This window comes from Alternaria triticimaculans (genome assembly GCF_023758025.1).
Source record: "Alternaria triticimaculans strain BMP 0046 chromosome Unknown scaffold_1, whole genome shotgun sequence".
Taxonomy (NCBI): domain Eukaryota; kingdom Fungi; phylum Ascomycota; class Dothideomycetes; order Pleosporales; family Pleosporaceae; genus Alternaria; species Alternaria triticimaculans.
Genome location: NW_026055958.1, coordinates 142,433 through 165,861, shown reverse-complemented (window position 1 = coordinate 165,861; position 23,429 = coordinate 142,433). Strand labels below are relative to the sequence as shown.

The 23,429-nt window shown below is 53.3% G+C and overlaps 9 protein-coding genes across 9 annotated transcripts; 5 read left to right on the top strand and 4 right to left on the bottom strand.

Moving 5' to 3' along the window:
• Positions 1-269: 269 nt before the first annotated feature.
• J4E78_000044 (uncharacterized protein) lies at positions 270-2,031 on the bottom strand (the record flags this gene model as incomplete). The annotated part of the gene is made up of 3 exons (XM_049360710.1): positions 270-692; positions 884-1,707; positions 1,758-2,031. The coding sequence occupies 3 exons, from the start codon at positions 2,029-2,031 to the stop codon at positions 270-272; spliced, it is 1,521 nt and encodes a 506-aa protein (XP_049225993.1).
• A 478-nt stretch (positions 2,032-2,509) lies between these two features.
• Positions 2,510-4,077, top strand: J4E78_000043 (uncharacterized protein; the record flags this gene model as incomplete). The annotated part of the gene is made up of 5 exons (XM_049360709.1): positions 2,510-2,545; positions 2,725-2,819; positions 2,874-2,893; positions 2,944-4,005; positions 4,055-4,077. 5 exons carry the CDS (start codon positions 2,510-2,512, stop codon positions 4,075-4,077), a joined length of 1,236 nt encoding a protein of 411 aa, XP_049225992.1.
• A 488-nt stretch (positions 4,078-4,565) lies between these two features.
• On the top strand, positions 4,566-5,273 carry J4E78_000042 (uncharacterized protein; the record flags this gene model as incomplete). Its single annotated transcript, XM_049360708.1, has 2 exons — positions 4,566-4,574; positions 4,614-5,273. The coding sequence occupies 2 exons, from the start codon at positions 4,566-4,568 to the stop codon at positions 5,271-5,273; spliced, it is 669 nt and encodes a 222-aa protein (XP_049225991.1).
• Positions 5,274-7,182: 1,909 nt separating this feature from the next.
• On the top strand, positions 7,183-7,655 carry J4E78_000041 (uncharacterized protein; the record flags this gene model as incomplete). Its single annotated transcript, XM_049360707.1, has 2 exons — positions 7,183-7,209; positions 7,269-7,655. 2 exons carry the CDS (start codon positions 7,183-7,185, stop codon positions 7,653-7,655), a joined length of 414 nt encoding a protein of 137 aa, XP_049225990.1.
• Positions 7,656-10,664: 3,009 nt separating this feature from the next.
• On the bottom strand, positions 10,665-13,274 carry J4E78_000040 (uncharacterized protein; the record flags this gene model as incomplete). The annotated part of the gene is made up of 8 exons (XM_049360706.1): positions 10,665-11,630; positions 11,677-11,708; positions 11,755-12,025; positions 12,073-12,155; positions 12,201-12,566; positions 12,616-12,740; positions 12,792-12,867; positions 13,184-13,274. 8 exons carry the CDS (start codon positions 13,272-13,274, stop codon positions 10,665-10,667), a joined length of 2,010 nt encoding a protein of 669 aa, XP_049225989.1.
• Positions 13,275-13,537: 263 nt separating this feature from the next.
• Positions 13,538-14,771, bottom strand: J4E78_000039 (uncharacterized protein; the record flags this gene model as incomplete). The annotated part of the gene is made up of 2 exons (XM_049360705.1): positions 13,538-13,573; positions 13,632-14,771. The coding sequence occupies 2 exons, from the start codon at positions 14,769-14,771 to the stop codon at positions 13,538-13,540; spliced, it is 1,176 nt and encodes a 391-aa protein (XP_049225988.1).
• A 642-nt stretch (positions 14,772-15,413) lies between these two features.
• J4E78_000038 (uncharacterized protein) lies at positions 15,414-16,981 on the bottom strand (the record flags this gene model as incomplete). The annotated part of the gene is made up of 3 exons (XM_049360704.1): positions 15,414-16,126; positions 16,179-16,839; positions 16,886-16,981. 3 exons carry the CDS (start codon positions 16,979-16,981, stop codon positions 15,414-15,416), a joined length of 1,470 nt encoding a protein of 489 aa, XP_049225987.1.
• A 942-nt stretch (positions 16,982-17,923) lies between these two features.
• On the top strand, positions 17,924-19,183 carry SSN3 (cyclin-dependent protein kinase; the record flags this gene model as incomplete). Its single annotated transcript, XM_049360703.1, has 2 exons — positions 17,924-18,060; positions 18,106-19,183. 2 exons carry the CDS (start codon positions 17,924-17,926, stop codon positions 19,181-19,183), a joined length of 1,215 nt encoding a protein of 404 aa, XP_049225986.1.
• A 1,565-nt stretch (positions 19,184-20,748) lies between these two features.
• Positions 20,749-21,477, top strand: J4E78_000036 (uncharacterized protein; the record flags this gene model as incomplete). Its single annotated transcript, XM_049360702.1, has 3 exons — positions 20,749-21,000; positions 21,048-21,294; positions 21,344-21,477. 3 exons carry the CDS (start codon positions 20,749-20,751, stop codon positions 21,475-21,477), a joined length of 633 nt encoding a protein of 210 aa, XP_049225985.1.
• Positions 21,478-23,429: the final 1,952 nt, after the last annotated feature.

Genomic DNA, 23,429 nt, shown 5'->3' with positions numbered 1-23,429 from the left:
AGGTGAACCCCTCAACACCTTGGCAGTGCCCAATGACTTGCCCCTCTATCTTTCACTGAGACAATCTGCGCATGCATCACACGTGGAGAGATCTGTCAAGAGTATGTGTACACGCTCAATACATTTCATTATGTAGAGCTATTGCGTATGGTACATTGCTATGTAATCGTGTTTCTCGTAACCGCTACAACGAGCGTGGGCATTGTTGCCAAAGAATGTACGTCATTATATTATACAAGTTCCGCCGGGGTATCAAACAACTACTTCGCTCAATGCTGACTCCATTCGATCGTGTTGAGGTCGACACCCTCCTGCACGAGTTCCCACAGTGGGCTCAACTCGCGGAGGAAGGTAACGCGCTCCTTGACAGCCTTCAAGACGTAGTCGATTTCTGAGTCTGTAGTGTAGCGTCCGATACCGAAGCGGATACTGCTGTGCGCGCTCTCGTCACTGCTGCCAAGTGCCCGCAGGACGTAACTGGGTTCGAGCGACGCCGATGTGCAAGCGCTACCCGAAGACAGGGCAATGTCTTTCAGCGCCATGAGAAGTGACTCACCCTCGACGTAGGCGAATGAAACATTGACACAGCCGGGGTAGTGTCGCTCCCTGTCACCGTTGAGTGTGGTGTGCTCGAGCGATAGCAGGCCTTCGAGAAGACGGTTCGACAGCGCAGAGATGCGCTTGGTGTCATACTACCCATTGTCAGCGTTGTCCGAACAGAAAACTGTTGTGACCAAAACAATGTGTGATAAGGAACTCATAACCCCTGCACATGTGTCAACATGGCGCGTCGACGACCGAAGCCGCCTAACGCTCTGAAAGCCATGCATGTATAAAGCAAATAATCATAGTGTTCGTGATAGTAAAGGAAGAGAGTACGTACCTCCATCTCTTCTTTGCAGATCCGTGCGGCTTCGCCCATACCGATGGCAAGAGGAGGTGCTAGTGTGCCACTTCGCAGTCCTCGCTCTTGACCACCGCCGCTGATAATGGGGTCGAGCCTGACCCTCGGCCGTCTTCGTACGTAACATGCGCCGACGCCCTTGGGACCGTAGATCTTGTGGCCTGATATCGACATCAAGTCGACATGCATCTTGTTGACGTCGATTGGGATCTTGCCGACAGCCTGCGCCGCGTCGGTGTGGAAGAAGATCTTCTTCGACCGGCAGAGCTTTCCGATCTCTTCAACGGGTTGTACAACACCAATTTCGTTGTTGACAGTCATGATACTGACAATGGCGGTATCGGGTCGCATGGCGGCCTCGAGCTGTGCCATGTCGATCAGGCCGTTGTTTCCTACTGGCAGGTAAGTGACGGAGAAGCCTTCATCTTGCAAATGTCTACAGCTGTCAAGCACACACTTGTGCTCGGTCTGTGCTGTGATGATGTGCTTCTTCTTGCCGCTACGCCCAAAGAAGCGAGCTACGCCCTTGATACTCATGTTGTTACTCTCGGTAGCACCGCTGGTGAAGATGATCTCCTTGGGGTCTGCACCAATGAGGTTGGCGATGTGCGCGCGGGCATCCTCTACGGCCGTGTCGGTCTCCCAACCGTACGCGTGGGTTCGCGAATGGGGGTTACCGTACATGCCGGTCATGTATGGCATCATCTTATCTACTACTCGTGGGTCCATTGGGGTCGTAGCTTGCATGTCTAGGTAGATAGGCCGCGAGCCCTGATCCATGACGGTTGCTTGCTTGAGTATGCCTGAAATTGTCAGCTTCGCGGAAAGCGGGGTGGCGTGAATTCTGGCCTACCAGCAGTGGGACTCATCATGGCATCAGCGCTCATGCCTGTTGTTGGCATGGTCGCATCCTCTGCTCTTTCTCCCGTCTCCTTGAGAAAACTTCGCTGCTCCTTCTTAATGGCTGAGTCGAGATGGGAGGCGTTGGAGACGGTCGCTTGCGCGGGCTTGGACTCTGAGACATAGTGACGGCGGATGCTCGAGACACGAGAAAACGCAGATGAAGGGTATCGACGAGAGGCAATGCGCAGGGCCTGCCTCGCGACGGTGGGTGCAATATGAGACATGGTGAGAATTGGAGTGTTGGGGTTGGGAGAGCAAATTGCCTCCCGAGGTATTAGAAGCTATGAAGTTTTAGCGCACGGATCGGCTGACTAAAAGACCCCCAGCGTTCACGGCCACATCGTCCACTCGTCATGCATGGTTCATTGTTTGCCTGCACGACAAGATAGTCGTTCACGCGACCGCGCGCTGTTCTCAGCTTTTGGCCCTGGGTTTCTCGTGCACTAGCCGCAGCAGATCATTCACTCTTGGCGTGAAGTAATTGCACTCGTGCTCGTTTTCGCTCTCGGCGCTCCGCGACATCCGGCAGCCGTGGGCAGTTGGCTGGCATAGCCACAGGCGACGTCATCGACGATTCTAGCAGCCACGCCGGCGCCCGCATCGTTCGGCTGCTTCCTGCTGGCTTACATCTGCAGTCTCCACGGCGCCTCCTGATCCCTACTGTGTATCAATTCCCAGCAGACTTACAGACTTACCCCCACCATGAGTTGGAAAGGCCTAACAAAGACCGTCACCCGGGTACGACAGGCGCCCTCACACGGCCTTCGGGCATCAACACGTGCTAACATGGTGGTTTAGGCGCCCCAAACCTTCAAGCAAAGATTCAACCTCGTACGTCTTCTGCGAAGGCCTCAAGGGGCTCTCCCCTCTACGCGCCTGCTTCCGAGTACGTTGGGCCTTGCTAACAGAGCGTGTAGGGCGAAATCACCAAGGACCCCATTTACACCGATGCCGAACGCCGCTTTCAGGAGCTGGAGAAGGAGACCAAGAAGCTCCATGATGAGTCCAAGAAGTATGCGCCTGTTGCGACACAGTCCTAGTTGCGACCCTGGCTAACATGCGACAGGTACTTCGAAGCCATAAATGGTGCGTAAACAACATGCAGCCCACACGATTCCGCCTAACCCACTTCGCAGGCATGCTCTCACATCAGATGGAGTTCTCGAAAGCGATCGCCGAAATCTACAAGCCCATCTCCGGCCGAATGTCAGATCCCGATTCATTCCTCGACGAAGGCAACACCGCAGGCATAGAAGCATGCGAACAGTACGAGACAGTGGTCAGGGAACTGCAGGAAACACTCAAGCCTGAGCTTGAGATGATAGAATCCCGGGTTATTCGCCCGGCGGACGAGCTGCTAGTCATCATCAAGGCCGTACGGAAGATCGCCGCCAAGCGCGACCACAAGCAACTCGACTATGACAGACACCGCGCCGCATACAAGAAGCTCGAAGAGAAGAAGGACAAGACGCTAAAGGACGAGAAGGCCATGTACAAGGCCGAGAACGATGTGGAACAGGCTACGCAGGACTACAACTACTTCAATGATCTGCTCAAGGACGAGCTACCGAAGCTGTTCACACTGGAGAGAGAGTTCATTAAACCTCTATTCCAGTCTTTCTACTACATGCAACTGAACGTCTTCTACACACTGCACGAGCGCATGCAACGACTCGACATCGGCTACTTCGACCTTACTCTGGACATCGAGGCGGCTTACCAGAAGAAGCGTGGCGACACACAGGAGGAAGCGGAGAAGATCTCCATCGTGAAGTTCAAGACTACGGGTGGGGCTCGTGTCGCTGGCGCACGTCCAGGCCAGTCAAAGTACGCAACGAAAGCTCTGGAAGCCAAGGCAGGTCGAAGCTCAATATCGGAAGAGACGGAAACGCCTCCTCCACCCTACTCTGCTGGGCCTTCTGCAGCTACTGGAGATGTCAAGTCCCCGACGCTATCAGCAGGCTCATGGGGCTCTGCTGCAAAAGCCAAGGGCGCGCCTCCACCGCCGAAGCCGAAGCCATCACGTCTCAGCGGTGTTCCGGCGACCGAAACCGTTACGGCTCTCTACGACTACGAGGCGCAAGCGGAAGGTGACCTAAGTTTCCTGACTGGCGACGTCATAGAAATCGTTTCAAGAACGCAGAACGATAACGAGTGGTGGATTGGAAAGGTACGGGGGAAGCAGGGACAATTCCCAGGTACGTACTTTCATTCGTGTGGGGATGGAATATACTGATCAGATTTCAGGGAACTACGTCAAACTGAATTAGGGATTCAGTCCCCCATCTCCCACCTTGCGGTTACGAGGCCACACATGTTGAAGCATGGTGTTGCCAGTGTTGCGTTTACAGCATCGTTCGGGGTTTACGTTAGACTTCTGTGCTAGATTTAAGCGATCAGCACATGTATTTGCATTGTTCAGACTAATCTTCAATCCTATTCTGGGTACCGTCCATTGCAAGTTGAGCATTTCTATGTGGCAAAGCTCCTGTTCGTATTTGGGGTTGCTAGCATACGGTGCTCGAGAGGATTAGCGTGCAGTAGGCGGTGATCTTTCCGCCGCACCCCGCATGACGTGTGCCGGAGACATGGAGCAGTGGAACCCCTGCAACCTTGCGAACATCTTCAGGGTGTCGTGAAGCAATCCTTCCAGGCCGCGAATTTCTACGAATCGAACAGCAACCAAGTCCAAATCTCTTTTGTATGCTACATCCATCATGCCCTACGAATCAACAATTACCTTCACGCTCGACACAATATGTCCCTGGTACATGCACCCACCCTCCGCGCCACACCACCCCCTTAGACCAATCCCTCACCATACCACAGGACATACCTAGCCTTCATCCGCCTCTCCAAAGCCATCTCCGCCTACCGCACCACCAACCCCTCTTCCCCAGCAACATTCACCCTCAAACTAGCCCCTTACCAACTCTACCCCGACGCCACCCAAGAAGGCGTCAACAAATATGAATGGTACAAGAACGAAAAGTACGACGGCAGCGAAGACCGGATGGAGAAGTATATGAATGCGATGCGTGATTTGGGTAAACAAGAGGGGATTGAGTTTGATTTTGGGGGCGGGGTGGTGGCGAATACGTTGCATGCGCATCGTGTGTTGCAGTGGTCGCAGAAGAATAAAGAGGGTGGGGTTGCGCTGGAAGGGGTGAAGGAGCTGTATACGCTGTATTTTGAGCAGCGCGCTCATCCTTCGAGTAGCGAAACGTTGGTTAAAGCGTGCACGGCTGCTGGGCTGGGTGGAGAGGAAGCGAAGAAGGTGGTGGAAGACGATGAGGAGGAGTTGGCGGAGACGAAAGCGGCGATTCAGGAGCAAGCTGGGAATGGGGTGGATAGTGTGCCGTATGTTATTTTTGAGGGCAGGAAGAGGGATTTTACGCTTGTAGGGGCGAAGAGTGTGGCGGAGTATGAGAAGGTGCTTGCGCAGGTTGCTAAGGAGTGTACGTGAGGGGATGTGGTTGGGGGGTGGATGGTTATTATTGGAGGAGTTGGACTGATGTCAATCTTCCTATTCCTCGGAACTCGTCGACAGTATATTATACTTGCGACTTCTCTTATTTGTTAGAGTATCTTTTCGTCTAGGTCGTTGATGTTGCGGAAGTTGTGAGTGGCTCGTTTCGCTCTGCGTCATCGCAGTACCATGGCGGAACTCGTCGAGTCTCGAGTCTCCCAACGGCATAGTGAAGGGTCGTCGTCTCCATAATCGAAAGAATACGGCCACAGAGGCGACCACGATGCAACGGTTTACGTCACCAATTAGTAATATGATCATGCTGGCGATATCTACGTACAGCGGATCTGCGTATCCCGTATATGATTCGGCCCGGTACGAGCTATACTAGGCTCGAACCAGGACGTTATGCGATTCCATGGGTATACAATCCCGGAGAGACGCGAGGCGTTAGTCGCGGGTTGCATCGCAGATACCGTCACGATGGATGGACCCGAAACACTGGAACTTTGGGAGCTCGCCTGTCCTCTTCCTAGACTTGGTTCTTGTGTACTGCGTCCAGTTCCAGACTGTGCACCCAAGGGTCTTTCCTTTCAACTCTACAAGCCCTTGAACTACATACTGTACAGCAGCATGCACTTGTTGCAGAAGCTAGACGCCGATTCTGGTAACTCACTTGTCTATCCAGGTACTTTTGTTACTTCGCTTGCTACATTTCCAGGCTACTGTGGAAACAAGAACACTACATGATAAGCAGCCCGGAATGTGCTGCTCCGTTCCCAAAAGACAATGCTTTTTATATACACAGCAGTGAAAAGATGGATTGGGTTGCATGTTAGCGTCGGATGCGGCCATCGTCCGCACACTAGCGGTGTTACCAGGCGGGCGATCCCTTCTATACGATCGTATACTCGCAGAACAGATGCCGAGAGCGTGGGTTCCAAGCGTTTTGATGAAATAACAGATCGTAACGACGTGTGAGCGTTGAACTGAGCAGTCGTGTTGTGCGTAGAGAGCACCTATGCAAAGTGCTCCCCAAACAAGTCTGCTACAATTAAGATGGTCCACACCACACCTGGGCACTGAGCACTTGCTGATGAAAAGGAGGAAGTGCAAAAGATTAGTTCAAGCAAAAGACCACGGGCTACGTCTAGTACCTGAGAATCTACTGCTTATTCACTGCGTCACATGGGGTGGTTATAGCCCTTACTGTGTACATCACTGCGTCACTACTACCGCGTTGAAGACTCTGCTTCGGCATCGACTCCAGTCTCTCACCAAGAATGCCTAGTATCTGAGTGGTAGGTACGCGAGGATGGCGAGCGATTTTGGAATTTGGTACATGGTCTTACAGGACGAATTATGTATGCTACATGTAGATCTCTATGCTGACTACTATTTTGACTACGCTCTGACAGGTCAGACAGGTTACATTTTCCACGTTGAGCTTCACTGATACACGGCTTCCACAACGTGCAACTTTCATTGGACCTGCGAGGGCAATGGTTCGAATTCTCCTCTTGATATTACGATGGGAAGGCCTAGTCCATGTAGATCGCGTACGATTTCGAGGTAGTGGGCAGCTTACTGGAGAGTAAGACGTAGGTCGCACGAAACTACATGCATGCCTCCCACCGATCATCGATTGCGAGAATTGCTGGGGTTACGAACACCTATAAAGGTAGGTGTTCGACTGCGAGATACTTAGATACCTCAGAACCACATCGTCTCATCCACCACTCCATCACACAATCGAACTATCCGACTACAACACAGAATCTACGCAAAACCGTAGTCATGCAGTATGTTGCGCATTCAATGCATACAAAGCGCATATCGCTTACTCAAGCCTAGATTCTCAGTAAACTCCCTTGCGATGGTACTCGCGACCGCAATCACCACCACAATGGCCGCTCCCACCAACAACCTTGCAGTAAGTAATCTTCAAGATGAAGCATCAGCAATCGAACCTCGATCTGACCCTTCACTTAGCCCCGCCAACTCGACGACGGCGTAACGCGTTGCAAAGTCGAAGCAGAAGCCTCCCACAGCTACGGTGGCGGCGGTCCCGGCCAAGCAATCATCAACACGACTAGTGGAGCACTCATCTGCTACGACGTCAACAACGAAAAAATCTACGTCAACACCGACGCCGATACGACCAACTTCCAAGGCAACACCAACACCATTTCCGCAGCGGATTGCCATACGCTTGGGGATGTCACGTTCAGGACGTCGTTCAACAGCGCGAGCAACTACTTTCAGATCTGCACGATTACCTATAACGGGGTGGATACTGAGGGTGTGGTTACCACGGATATCGATTCGGGGACGGTGAGTGTGTCGAGTACTTATTGCACTATCTACATTCCTTGCTAGATGGTGGCAATGATCGTTGGAAGAATGGTTGCGTGACAGTCATTACCTAGGTAGCAAAGATGAGATGGTAGCACTAAAGTCATCGTCAGACGGGAGATAAAATATCGAGTAATTACTTGTACCATGGCAAACTCATATTGACTGTCTTTATTGAAGTAATCCGCTTCAATACGCCCGATCGTTAAAGAGAGATTGGGAGCACGGTTTCTCTAACTAGAAATGAGAAGAGCCACTTAGCCGCTCCTTCAACTGGTTTTCTCACACCACTAACAAAACGGCCTCCGTACTCGTAGACAAGTGCAAACAAAGCGACTAGTAACGAAAATGACTGATCTAACTCCCCAATCCCCTGCGGCGCACACGGAACGAAAGAGCATTTACTCAGCCCTACACCATTGTCCTTGAAAGCAGCCCAAATTACAGTATAAAGATATAACGGAAGCAGCAATCTGTAACCAACCTGCACTGTGTTATTAAGCTTGTTCACAGAAACTATCCCTTGACCAAATGATTGATATATGCTTGTTGCGGAGACTAATGTGAGCGTGAAGTAAAGGAACGGGACAATTCCGGCCTCCGGACCGACGTTGTGCAAGTATGGCATGATCAGGGAGTTTGTCAGAACAGGGAGTACTAGGCCAATGGCGATGCACAACTGGCGCCGCTCGATATTCTTCCTGGTGTCGGCGTCCTTGTCTATCGCCTTCCAATGACATATCGCGACTTGGAAATATGCATGGGCAATGCCAACTCGTATCACCGCTAAAGATGCGCGAAAACACTGCAGCTGGGCACTGTCCATTTCCTGAAGAGTTTGATGTCCAGTGGAAGGGAAGGACTGACGTAGGATATCAATAGTGGCCCAATTCGTGTATAGCGCATAGCTCATGAAATGCAGATTGTGCGTGTGATCGTTTCGTAAGATGGGATACCAGGACGTGATGAGAAGGATGACCCATGCCGCCCAAGTTCCACTGCCGTAGAATCCGCTGATTTGGGTGTAGTCGGGGGAGGATTCGGACATTTCGACAGATGCGTTGCGGTATTGCTGTGATGTCGGCAGAAAAGATGAAAACAAAGGTTTACTATCGGTTTCGGACTCTCGTGGAGATGATTGAGACGGTGGCTTCGATTGCGTAGTTCGATGTGGTTGTAAACAAGTTCAGTGACGAGCGCGAAGTAAGATTAGGCTGCAGTCTGAGTATAAGCGAATGATAACAAGACTGGACGTCGGGATGCGGCAGGTGCAACCGTGAGTGAACCACCACTCTCTCAATTTGTGTCGTAAAGCTCTGGATACCGTAAATGTGGATATTGCACAAGCAACAGAATCCAAGGAGGCGGTAATTAAGAGTAAACAAAAAACTTGCCAGCGACGGTTCAGCCTGATGCAGACATGCACTATCGACGTGCGTGGCTTGCGCTCAGCCACATTCGCCAAAGCGCGGGGGCTGAATGACCTTCATCCTTCCCCCCTGGCGCAGCTTCAACCAAGAACAGAGTGCACCCTTGATCCAGAATGGGACCTGGTCATGGATTGGGCTGGGATCTATGATATTATCTTATGAAACGACACGATTGCGATAGCTTTGATGATGACCGCTTTATGGAGGGGGGTAAAACTATCCAAAGAGAATTTGGACCAACCTCATTGCGAATAAGGTTTGCAGACAGAGTGTCTACTAAGCTAGCGGCCACCATAAAGCTGAGCTAGGAGTATACATGCGCAAGAGCGCGGAATAGGCACCATCGAATTAACAAGTGGCAGCAAGAAACCTCTGCATAATTGTGGATGAAATATTCGTATATCTCTTGGGCTACTTCGCAACTCGTTGCCAGATTGTCCTCATACCTTGAACTGCTTTTCTACTAATGCGAAGAATCTCATACCCAAACTCATGCAAAAACAGGAACAAAGCGACTACTAAAGAAAAGGCCTGGTCCCATTCTCCAATACCTTGCGGCGCACAAGGAACGAAATAACACTGTTCGGGCAAGCTAGCGAGGTAAGGCATCTGCGAAACGCCCGTCGGACTAGCAAAAATATACGCAGCAAGAAAGAAGGAAAGACCAAACACCAGAACAGTGGCCGCACATAAAAGGGGAAGCTCCCTTAACATAGTTTCCCACAAAAGTTTTCGAGGCCACAAAAGCTGACACGCGTTGTAGCCAACCAGCCAAAAGCCCAAGACACAACACACTAGTAACGCAAACCAACTGAGATCAGACGGGTAAGAAAGCGTGAAAGCATGGAATCCCATCGAAAGTGGAAGCACCGCCCCGCCGCTCAATATCAAGCGACGTCGCGCCTCCAACGAACGATCAGCTTGAGCAATATACTCGTACTGTAGCCTGTTATTACAAAACAACAGCTGTGCAACGGCCTGGTAAACTCCAACTTGTATCACCGCAATGGAAGCGGCAATGTTGTCAAATCGCGCGTGGTCTTGGTCTGAGAGATCGTGTTGGTCTAGTGGAGGAGCCGGGATACCGTGGCGGATAAGGTCAATCGCAGCCCAATTCGTATACATTGCGTATCCGATGAAGTGGAGGTTGTGCGTGTAGTCGTCTTGGAGAAGAGGTATCCACGATGCAAACATAGTGATGATGCACGCAGCCCAAGCGCCAGGGCCGTAGAAGCCGCTGACTTGCATTGACTCGGGCGCCGGTTGGATCGCTCTCGGAATGATCATCGCAGTAATCATAGGGTGTTTAACCCAGATGTGTCTTGTACAGCTCGGTTGCGGAAAGGCTCCAGGGGTCGGATTGTGAGGATGTTAAGGTTTCGAGGTGACCGTGGTGGATGATCTGAGACGGGTCGATGTGTGTGTGGCGCAGCGCAAGCCACAGTTGGCAAGCGCTGCCGTAGGGGCAGTGCAAACCCGTAACGGCGTCATTTCCCCTGCTGTTAGTGGCTGAGATGGAGGACGAGAAGGAGGTTTTTCGATGGTTGATTATTGTTGGCCCCAGAGAAGAAGCGTAACGCGACTATCTTCACATCCCCATCCATCACGGCCTAAGCCCCTCCGGCGACCCCTCCTCCCCATCCCCATCCCTTCCACCTCCCCCTCTCCTCCTCATCCTAAACCACCCCCCAACCCCTCCTCTGCCCCTCCCCTCTCCCCCCAAATCCCCATCCCTCTCCTCCATCCCCACAACAACCAACTGCTCCCCCTTCCTCTTAACAATCCAATCAACCCTCATATCCCTCTTCTGCGGCCCCTCCTGCGGCCTCCCCTGGAACAACCCATCACTTGGCGGACTATGATACCCTAGCACAAACAGGACAAGTGGCTCGCAGAGATCCGTGATGAGTTTGATGCGTAGCAGCACGGCGAAGTAGATCAGAATGAAGATGTTGATGAGGAGTGTGAGAGCGAGGACAACAAGGAGCGCTTTTTGGTAGCTCTTTTCGCCGCCGGACATGTACTGTGCTACGCGGACGGAAGCGTTGAAGTACTGCATTTGGGGGGTGTTGAAGTCGTCGGCGGAGGTGGGGGAGAAGGGTTGGAAGGGGAAGTTTTGGGTTAGGTCTAGGACTGTGCATGTTGTCATACTCAAGAGCGCCTCTGCAGGACTCGGTAAGGTCTTGTTGAGTTTGGGTTCTGTGAGTTGGAGTTGGGTGAATATACGGGCTGTTGAGGCGTCGCCGTCGAAGACTCCGTTGTTTAGACTCAGGGAGTTGAGGAGGTTGAAGCCGAGGTCGCGCCAGCCGACTAGGGCTGCTTTGTCGTTGGTGGAACGGAGGGGTTGGATGGCGGAGTCGTCGCTGTGCTTTCCGTTTGCGTCGTCGCAGACGGCTTCGAGGCTTTGGCCGCCGGATGAGGCGTTGTAGCGTGTAGTGCAGGAAGTCGTGATGCCGGCTTTCATGGAGCAGAGAAAGTAGTCTTCGGTGGTGTTGTCGGGAGCTTTGCCGAGCAGGTAAACTTCTGGTCGGTCGCCGAGCTCGTAGGGTACTTGAGTGTGGTTCGCGATCTACCTGATTAGTCTATCATCTTCCGATTGAGACAGACCCACTTACTGTGTTTCCTGCTTTCGGGTACTTGAGAAAAACTGTTAGACGTTAGTAAATGTCATTCATACAGAGGATCGGACTTACTTGGTCTAGCACGCGAGTGATCTTCCGTCTCGTCCTTCCATCCAAACACATCGTCAAGCACCGTTTTGTTGTTTGTGTTGGTGCCTTCTGGAAATCCTAGAATAGGCCACCAGTTGACCGACTTCGAGCCTTCTTCCATAGGAATCGCATTGGGCCAATTGGTGTATATCAGTGGTGCTAGCTCCTCCTCTTTGGCATTGACACATAACGCGTTGAGCGCGAAGCTGGCGACTGAAGCGTGGATAGAGTATGAGCCACCGTCATGGAGATCCTAGGATCATTAGTATGGTTTGATTGTGGTATCAATGATGTACCTACTTCTGGCTGAAGCAAATCATTCTGGACATTACGAGCTGCTGCCGGTATCCCTCGATGAGGGACGGCTATAGTGATATTGTTGACTATCAGGTTAGCGACGTAAGATCAGAGGAATCTGGGCCACGAACTTATCCTGCCTGCCTTCTCAGACTCAGCTGCGATATCATGATCATCAAGCCACGCAGTAGTAACAGTGACATTGTTGTCTAGGGACGCACTGATCGGCTTTCGCTCCAGAAGGCGCTCAGACATCCAAGCAGGGTTTGTTGCAGCTGCTTGATCGTCCCATGCGGACATATATTTGATGAAGTTACGGCCACATAGCGAAGACCACTTCATGGCAAGACATGTGCTACCGCCCCATTGCGTGTCGCCCACGTCAGGCCAGGCAGTGAGACAAGTCTTATCAGCTTTCAAGGTGCTGGAGAAGTCGCCATCTACTTGACCAGCAAGCATTTGATGCTCCCAGGGCGGGAGGCGGAGCTGTGGTTGCACTGAGATGTGTTAGCGACTCGTGATAGAAGACCAAGGGTACTGGCATACCAAGAGCACCTGCAGCAGTTGTATATAGTAGAGAGAGGATGGCCGTAATCAGTGAGAGTACTCCCAGCACACTGAAGCCAGCGACCCTGACGCTGTGCCACCCGCTGAATAATTTCCCTGGTTGACTTCCCAAAATCAGCCAACGTGAGCGCTGGCCCAAAACGCTGTCAACTTACAGAATCCAGGATCGCATCGACACACTAGCCAAATTGATGCCTTTCTGTTGAATAGCTCTTCGCGACAGGACCTGCCCTATGAACGCCAAGAATACCATCACAAACGATAGCTCGACAGTCTTGGCGATGAAAGCCGTCAATAGCGCCGCCGAGGAAGGGGAAAATCGCCCACGTGCTGATACGACATGTCCATATTTTGGCTGTATCAAGGCGACGATGAAGAACAAGGCCGAACATAAAGTCGAGTATAATGACGTCAATAGTAATGTTATTGAATATCCGCTTCGTTGTGGTTCAAGTAGGCCTTGGGTGTATAAAAGTGGCAGCATGCTCCTCGAACTATCTAACCGAATTGAGTATTTCACGCAGACAAATCAGGGGGTTCGCCTTACTTTTGGAGTCGGCGGTGAAGCTCCTCATGCTGCGTCCATCCGCTGGACTGAGGAAGGGGTTCTCCGCAGCGTCGTCTCGCGGGCTCGCCATGCTGTCGGGATGATGGCCGTAACCAAGACCATGGACGACCCGCTATATACGCGAAGAGAGTCTGAAAATCAAGGATAAGCGAAGGATGGGGCGCAGGTCGCAGATGCGGCGCGGTGAGGTGAAGCAGGTTATGATTATTTTAGTGGTTTCAGAGCGGCCGAGCGGTCGTCTGCGCCCCACGTCAGCGCCGTTGATCGTCTAGCAGATCACATTATCGGATGCGACGGAAACTGAGGAATACGATGTCAACCATCTAAATGCCATTATTTCTGATCTAACATGTGCTTGAACTTTTCGATCTGCATTATTGTCAGCAAATTTTGCATCTCGAAGTGTCGCAATCTGGCGTGGGCTCACCTTGGTACTAAGATACTTCTCTACTTCTTCGCTCTTGATGCCCTTCATGCCACCTGTCTTCCACGCAAGCGGAACCATGGCGACGCGCTCCCTCACGACGACTTCTCTATTCGGCCCCTCGACAGCATGGACTTTGTCTGGGTTGTTGGTCAAAAGTCTAATCCCTCTGTCTCCGTCTAAGCCCAGATCCATGAGCATAGCCGTGGCCAAGCCGTAGCTTCGCGCATCTGCAGGATGCCGTAACATGATGTTTGCTTCGTATGTGTCGTTGCCTAGGTCTTGCAGATTGTATGCCTTGAGCTTTTCGCCTAGGCCAATTCCACGACCCTCTTGGCGGAGATAGATAATAGCACCACCAGAAGGTGACAGAGTAGGATCGGCCATAAGCCGCGCGGCTTCGTCGAGCTGCTCACCGCAGTCGCAGCGCGCAGACCAGACAGTCTCGCCAGTGTAGCATTCGGAGTGTATGCGGACCATAGGTAATTCTAGCGAGGAAGCTGGCTGCACGTCGCCGTTCTCGGATGAGGATGCAGAAGCTGGTGACAACAGGCCGTTGCTCTTATCCACGTGCGCAGAGTCGGCGTCCGGCTTGCGCTTCGTGGGGACGCCCTCCTGCCTCTTGAGCTGCTCAACCCGCGAGCTGGTTCTCCCAGGGTACAGGCGTCCTACGTATGCGCCTCTCGTCATGCGGTCTAGCTCCGTCTCTCCCGGGCGCTCTGCATCCAGCGATCTCGAGCGTATTTGGCTCCCGAAGACAATTGCCAGGTGCTCCTTGGTGTCTACGCTGTTCCTGTACACATGCAGCCACATCTCGTGCCCCGTGGTTGTGGGTATCCGCGCACGCACTTCGCACTCGACCGTGGGCAGCTTGGGCAGCAGGTCCGGCCGCGGCGTGTCGGTGCGCACTGAGGTATCGACTGGTATGGAGCGGGGTGGCCGGGGCCGCGAGGGGGTCGAGACGCCCGGTGTCGCTGGAGGCGTGAAGGCGGGCGATATTATCGAGGGCGGCGGGCTGTGGTGTTCATCGCCGTTTGCGACCCGTTCCGGCGTCTCTGCCTCGAGCTGTGACGTCTGGAAGTCGAAGCCGTCTCGGCCGGCGCTCGAGAGGTGTGGTGAGAAATGCGGCGGGAATGCGGTCATGTTGGAGGAGGGCATGTTGGAGCGGGCATATAAAATAGCACAGACGACAAGTGAAAGGGCAGGGTAGTAGCTCTAGTACTGCAATCGCATCGCAAGTGAGATTGAAGGCGTGAGGTACTCTCCAGCGCCAGTGGGGTCGAATGACTGAATGACATATCCGAAGCCGCTGCTCGGACCCGCCGCCTTCTAGCCGCGGCTGCGCAAAATCACTAAGCACACCACTTGTGTCAGCAATTAGGAATCGGGGTAGACGCTTCCGACGATTATTTCCCCGACTCGGCTGACTGCCTACCCGTCAAGTCGGAGCAATTGCACTGCTGGTTTTCGGGAGGAACATGTGACTCAAGAATTTCGGTTTTCTGACTACATATCCTTCCTTCACATGCGAACGCATTCTCCACAGTGTCCTCAGCTTTGCGTTCGAAAGTGCCTCTTTCTGTGCATCCCAGGCAATTGCTGATTCGGCCAAGAATGCAGCTTCAGGATCTTCGGCATTTCCGAGATGACCACTACGTAGAGAGGGGACTGGCTTGGATTGTGAAGAAATTGCGCGAAGGCGCTTTGCCGGTGACGTAGCGGGCTGCTCGACCTTGTACCAGAATCGACAAAATCGGCCTCGTCAACCCTTGAACATCGCATGAATCAATCCACCCGACGCTCTCTACCCCAAACCTCGTCTGCGTTCTTCTTGCCTTTCGTCTCGGGCACGAACCAGGTAATGAAAACGAAGAAGAACGCTGACAGTGCCGCGAAAATGAAGTAGACATATCCGTGCAGCTTCGCGCTTGCCAGCGGGAAGAACTGTGCCACAATGAATGTAGCGATCCAGTTGGCTCCGAGCGCGATACTTTGTGTTGCATCGACAGCATCCGGGCCAACCAGCTCGCTCGCTAGGATGAAGGGCACTGGGCCAAGCCCAACAGCAAAGCCAGACACGAACAGCAGGACAGCAACTGCGGAAAGGACAGAGATCGACTTGATGATGCCAATAGCAAGTAGCAGCGAGCTCGTTCCCATGATGGCAAGAGAGCTGAGCAGGCAGACCTTGCGACCCAGCTTGTCAGCAAGGGGCGCGCAGCCAGCGGTGACGATGATGTTGAGCGCTGAGACGGCAAGGTTGAGCAGCGCGGAGTTGGACTCCAGTAAGCCTGCTAGGAGCGACACGCCGTACATGACGATGCTGTTGATGCCGCTGAATTGCTGGGCCAGCATGACCATGACGACGGCAATGGCGGCTTTCTGGTAGTCGGGATGGCGGAAGACTTGCATGATGCTCAGCGTCTGTTCTTTGCCGGACTCCTTGGGCCTCGCCTCAGCCGACCCATCTTGGTTGCTCAGTAGTGTCTGCTCCTCCTCTGGAAGAATATTAGCATGCTGTCCATCAATGGAGAGGCTTAGACGACGTACCACTGACGTTGCCGGAGCCCGAGACACCCCAGTCGTTCATCTCGTCTTCAATGTCTGCATGTTCTCCCCTGATCTTGCGCAAAGTCTTCTTGGCGAGCGAGACATTACCCTGCTCTGCGATGTACTTTGGGCTCTCGACCGACAGCAGCAGTCCGGCACCTTGTACAGCACCGATGACACCTCCAATGGCCAAGATGAGCCTCCAGTAAGAGTCGTGGCTCAAGAAGTAGCCCAGCAACTGCGTGATCAGGATGCCCACGTTGCACCCGATCTGTGTAAAGGCACCGAAGAAGCCCTTCTCGCCCGGCGGTGCAATCTCAGAGATGTATAGGGGCACAATGACGACGGCCGCGCCTGCGCCGACTCCTGACAACAGCCTTCCAAATGCCATCACTCCAATGTTTGGGCTCAGCGCCTCGAAGATTGGGCCCACGGCGAAGAAGATGGAAAATAGCTGCATAGACCTGAGGCGGCCGTATTTGCCTGCCACTGGCCCGGCTGAGAGCGCTCCTACCAGACCTCCCAGTGTGTACAGCGATCCCACGACGCCCCATTCGGTTGGGCTCATCTCGATACATTGCGGGAGGTTCGGGCCAGCGACGGCCGACGTGATGGACTTGCGTTTACAGCGGATGACATCTTCGGGCGCGTTCAGCTCAGACTGGGCGTGTTAGCTATGCGCCGGCAAGCATGACGTTGGGACCCACCAGGTGAAAGCCGAAGAGGAGCGGGCCGAGGGTCGCAATGGACAGGATGTAGACAAAGTAGCCCGTCAAGCTGCTGAACCACGAACGCGGGTCCATGGTGGGGGTCTACGTTACGTGGTAGAGGTGAGGTGTGAGGTTTGGGGCGCCGTTGTAGCTTCCTGGACGTGTCAGCCGCCTCGTAGAACGTGACATCGCGATGACGATGCTGCACCGCGCCTACCTGTTCAGACCGCTCAGATAAGAGCGATAAGGGTCTGGTTATCACCGCATAGACATGGAGGTTCCAAGGCTGTTACTAGGTATGAAGCTTGAGGTTTCACGGTGGTGACATGCGAAGCTTGGACGACGACTGGCCGAAGCAAGTGGTTGGGTCCAAGACTGAGGCTCTGCGGGGAGCCATACTTGGTAGGCTCCATTGATACGTGATTGGAACCCGTTTCTCAACCCAGAGACCCTCTAAACCTCAGGCCAAACGTCCTACACATTCTGCGCATCTATCGACACCGAAGCTCGCCCTCTCGGACCGCGTCCCACACGTGCAGGACTCACCGGAATAGTTCCGTGGACGCGTTACGGCCGCGTCGGGCGTGGAGACGTCAGCTAAACGAGAGGCTGAGGCAGATGGCAAAAGCATGAGCCAGCGCTCCAATTCCCCGCCGGCCTCGTCGGCTTCTGTTGCGGCATCCGCCCGAGCCCCATCGCGCAAGAACAGCACTGCGACAGCTCCCGACGGTACGCCTCTGCTTTCTCTACGTGTCCATCAGTCATCCTCTCCTGTATGTTCGCGTGTCCTTCCCCGTCCAGCCTCCCCTCAAGTCACCGTCGCTTCAGGTTGCCTCATCTGGCGCCTCCTGGCTGAACGCCACTGCCTGCGTGATTGTTGTTCCTGCCGTCAGCAATTGCCGTTCGTGTCCGCATCACCCCCTTCTGTTGACGTTGCTGGACCCTGCTGCATCTTCCGAGCTATCATTTCTACATTAGCCCCTAAGAGCGAGTACTAAACCTGTTCCTGAAGACCCGCTAGATTCCGTTGATGCCATGTTCACTGGCTACAACAACAAGAAGCGAGTCACAGAGCGCTACAAGATTGTCGGCTTTATCAGCAGCGGTACCTATGGACGCGTCTACAAAGCCGAGGGCAAGAATGGCCGCACCGGCGAGTTCGCCATCAAGAAGTAGGTCGAGCGGACCTTGACCGCCATATCTGCTAATGCGCCCAGGTTCAAGCCGGACAAAGAAGGCGAACTTCAGTACTCTGGCATTTCGCAATCAGCCATACGCGAGATGGCGCTGTGTACTGAGCTGGCACATCCCAACGTCGTGCACACCGTAGAGATCATCCTGGAGGACAAGTGTATCTACATCGTCTTCGAATATGCCGAACACGACTTACTGCAGATCATTCACCACCATAACCAACCTCAACGGCAGGCCATACCTGCACCGACTATCAAGTCTATTCTTTATCAGCTGCTGCAGGGTTTGGTCTACCTGCACCGGAACTGGGTCATGCACCGCGATCTCAAGCCTGCTAACATCATGGTCACCAGTGCTGGCAAAGTCAAGATAGGCGACTTGGGTCTTGCTCGCTTGTTCTACAAACCGCTGCAATCCCTCTTCTCAGGCGACAAGGTCGTCGTGACAATATGGTATCGCGCACCTGAGCTCCTTCTCGGTAGTCGTCACTATACTCCTGCAGTCGATCTGTGGGCGGTGGGGTGCATCTTTGCTGAACTGCTATCCCTACGGCCCATCTTCAAAGGAGAGGAGGCAAAGATGGACAGCAAGAAGACGGTTCCGTTCCAGCGCAACCAGATGCAGAAGATAGTCGAGATCATGGGCATGCCAAGCAAAGATCGGTGGCCGCTACTGACGGCCATGCCCGAACATCCTCAGCTCTCGTCCCTGGCCTCAGGCAACGCTGCACGATTTCCGCGTCCTCAAGGTGGCGATGGCTTAGAACGATGGTATCACCAGACCCTCAACAACAACCAGTATCCAATAGGCTCTGGACCGGATACACCTGGACCCGAAGGGCTCTCGCTGCTCAAACAGCTGCTTGAGTACGACCCCCAGAAACGACTCACAGCGGAGAAAGCGCTGTCACATCCCTACTTCACCGTTCACGGCAAACCAGCCGACAGCTGCTTCGAGGACTCGAAGATCAAGTACCCCGTCAGGAGGGTCAGCCAGGAGGACAACGATATCCGCACGTCTAGTCTACCAGGTACTAAGAGGAGTGGCCTTCCGGACGACTCAATCATTGGACGTCCCGCCAAACGTCTCAAGGAAGGATGAAGAGACTCGACACCACACTGTTGTGCTGCGCTGTGATCTGTACGGGCGATGCGATGCAGCTTCCCGTGTGTCCGTACTGCCACAGTCGTTGCGGCAAATTTATCCCTGGTTGTCGGCATGGTGTTACCTGACCGGACCGATGAACAGCGGCCTTGGCGGCGCAGACGGCTCTGTGCGAGTCACCATCTTACACAAGCGTCTTGGTGAGGATCTTGGGACGCTCTCGACCCTAATGTTGGTGTGACACGAACACGGCGGGAATCTGATGCTGTACCAGCATTATTCGATGAACTGGTCCACGACGACGCAGGGGCAATGCGTTCGATGAGCAGGTGCGAGTACACCGTCCTGCTGTATCGGTTTAGTGGGATCCATGTTGCGCGAAACCCTGGTAATGGGCTCTGAAACCAATGGTACGTCTTGTCTGTACTTGGGAACTGCTTTCCCGTTCGTACTGGGAATAAAACAGTGTACAAAAAGGATCCTTGGGCGTTTTGGCACCTACGCTGCGTCATCGCGACGGCGTTGGACTTGAGACATTCAAGTCAGCCTCTCTTACCCTAACGCATACACAACGAGGAAAAGACGTCCTGTCAACGGCAGCCACCAAGTACAAGTGCGACGTTTCCCAGGACCAAAATGTCTTTGACACCACCTGGGTCGAGTCGGACAACCGAGGCGATGCTATCCCCATGCCTCAACGGTGGTGCTAGACTAGATCATCATTAAGGCATTCATACCACATATTGGTCTCTTTGTTACTTCTTCTACCAATCCCAGCCTGCCATGAAGGGACTATGCTGACTCGCGCTGCGCATGCTCATCTGGCTCCGCTGTAGTCACTCGTCGCGAACGCCACCCTGCGTGCTTGTGTTGCCGTTCTCCTTCACATGTCTATTTTGTGCGTTGATCTAACGATGTATGGAATTACAGCTAGCGTAGTGGGCTCCACGAGGTCACGGTAGAGGGGTAGTGGTGTGTGAACGGCGCGCACGCATCCAGTTCGTGGTCAGCGTTTGGTGATACCTTCAAGTAAGTTCGCAACAGGGTAGTGGCAACGCAGTGAAGAGACTAATCGAGTAGCAGGCCTGTACCGCCACTTGGCGTCTGCGAAGCGCAACGGACTTGTCCCACCTCTCGTCTACCCCGGCTGAGATTACACGAACGGCCGCTGGAGCAGGTCTGCTGCCTCTGCTCATCATTCACCGTCAACGGTGCTCGATGCCGGACTGCCCTCTCTTGAAGTAGGCACCCGGCTGGTTGGTGCGCCTTCCGCAATCGTCTGTTTGCGGCGCTAGTACGTGAAGCCAGGCGCAACCATCAACAACACGCCATGGTGGACGTCAGCCCACGTCTTTGACCATATAAACCCCAGCGACCTCGTTTCCTTCTTACTTCGTCACTCGTTCAACCTATTTTCGCTCCTTAGATTGCCTTTCATTTATTCGCCTCGGTCCAGTGCCTGGCATCTCAGCTGCACTTGCTATCCTCTCACCTCTACCAACTGCACCTCTCCCTAGGCCATTCTCCTACCTACCGACGACTCCGTATCTCAGAACTTAGCCATGAGGTTCTTCGCCGGACTCCTAGCTCTGGCGGCAGCTACTGCTTTCGCCGCCCCTAGGCACGAGATCAAGCACCGAGATCTCGTCGCCGATGACGCTCCACACCAGGACGACCCGAATTTCATTAGCGCCGTCATGCGAGCCCATTGGTACTGGCGCAAATTGCATTGTGCGCAGGACCTTATCTGGGACACTGAGCTTGCCGACGCCGCGCGGGCTGACATTGAAGAGTGTCCAAAGGACCCTGAACACGTACGTAGTTGGCACGATGACGGGCATGGCACAGCTGACATGAACAGAAACGCTCCGGCAGTAACCTCTCTTCCGTAAACCCACCTCCTGACGGTTACGACGCTTGGATCGAGTTTGCCCGCACTGCCACGCACGGCTGGCACGAAGAGGAGACCAAGTACCCCTACGACAACCCACACTTTGATGCAGCATGGGGTCACTTCACGCAGATGGTGTGGCGCAACAGCACACGTCTTGGCTGTGCTCTTGGACACTGCGACGACGGCGTTAATTGGCCGGGTCGCTTCTACTGCTGTAAGTGCAACGCGCCGGAGCTCGAAGATATCGGTTCTGACACTCACAGACTACTCGTTCTTTGGCAATAACATTGCGGCTGGGCAGTTCGAGGCTCAGGTTTGGGCGCCTGTATGCAGTGACCCCAGTGTTGGCGAAGTCCAGGCGCGCGAGGATGTCAACTTCGACTGGAAGCGAGTCTGAAACACTCACGCTCCAACGTGACACTGCGCTTCGCGTGCCGCCTGCGTAACGATGTTCACGACAGCGTCTCCTTTCCTCACCACCTTGTTTGGCGCTATACCCTGTCCACGGATCTCATTTCGCACATACTTTGTCTACTTGGAGACGTGCTGCCGCTTGTCTGGCATGCCTGATCATATCATTGGTCTTGACCACACCTTTGGTGTTATCTTCTCGATGACCGGTTCAAGTGGTTGGCATGCTAGCACATGGTGAGATACTGTTGGACAATGCTGTGGTGTAGCTTCTTGGTATTGGTTAGACGAAATGCAAAGGGTTGGTTACAAAATAACTTCTTGGGTTGCTTTCCCTCTTGCAAATGTCGCTGTGTCAGCCACTGCGAAAGATGCCATGGACTGAGCATGAAGATTCTCCAACTTTTTTTTACGTCAAACAATGAAAGCTAGCAATCATGGTTGTTTGTTGAGGCGGCATTATAGGAACGTATTCCAAACGTGAAGCGATTCCAGACTTTGTCGACTAGGAAATTAATCGCAATCCAGAATGCCCCCAAAAGATACAGCATTCACTCGGACCACTGTCCTCAGCACACGCGGTTTCTTAAGCACTGTTGCTGGCGTCCTATTTAGTAAAGTTGCCAGTCCAGACTACGAACAGCTCGTTGACTCGATTATAGCTAACGCTCTCCTTCTTTACCCCGAGATATCAACTACCGTCTGCACGTCACGCACCAAGCCAACGTGGTTTAGATGTAGTAAGAAGGGCTTGTGGACTGCGACGTTGACTAGAGATGCGAATAAGTTGGTCTTGAATGAGGTTTACGGGAGAAGCAGTAGGGAAGCCGCTTTGAAGGCGCTGGATAGCGAAGTGAAGAGAACGCTGGAAGGGAATAGGGAGCAGATGGAGTTAGAAGCGGATTACGCGCTTGGGGAAGAGTTTGAGGAAAGGAACGGGAGAAAGGAAGGGGATGCGGGAAGTGAGGAGGGATTGTGCTATGGGATGCCGGAGTCCTCGGGATGGAACGTTATCTGAGGACACATCTCGTGACCTCACGAGAGATTAGGAGCATAGCAGAAGGCGAGACCAGAGTCTTTGCAAAACCAATACACAAGCGTCGTCTAAACCCTGAGAAGTAAACTGGAGCCCTAGATAAGTGTCGGGCCGAAAGTCTTGGAGTATTCTTAGATACAAGAGTCAGTAAATATAGTGAAAAAGTAAAAATTCAAATGATTTCAAGTCAACGCCCAGCTATACAAGCCTCGTTTTTGGTGTCGCGAACGATAGTTCAGCCTCATGCACTGCACGGGGCCTCGCGATCGGTGCCTGCGGGCGGCAATTCCGCGGATCGCGAAGCACAATCGGTCCTACAAGACACGACAAACCCCCCCATGATCTCCATCTGACCCATAACCATCAGCGAGATCCTCTTTAATCCACTCTTGTCAACTCACTTTTCCATCCCTCGTTTCGAGAACAGCGTTTGCTGAACATCGGCATTTTGATCAGCAACGGAAGTCGGTCATGAGCGGGCGATCCCTGCATAACGGCCATGCGCCAGTGGACGGATTGCATCATTGAACGCCACCATGGCCTCGAATCTTGCCTCGCACGCAGCGAGAGCCGCAACGCGCGACGGGCAAGCCACTCGGAGCCCCCACTAAAGGCGTGCTTTTGTCCGCCCTGCCATCAGAGATACAGGCAAGCACGGCGGGTGAGGGGCGTGGCGGATCCATCTCCGCGTGGGTTTAACACGAGCGACAGGCACGAGAGAGTCTAGCCCTCCTGCGTTCCCTGGCTGCACCTTCCTCGTGGGTCTCGCGCGTGCTTGCCAGAGTCTACACTTGTTTACCGGGTTTTAAGGTTGCGCTTTCTCCCTGTTTGCCGCCAATTTTCGACGAATTGACTGCAATCGATCGACATTACGACCCCGACTATTCAATCACCACGACATA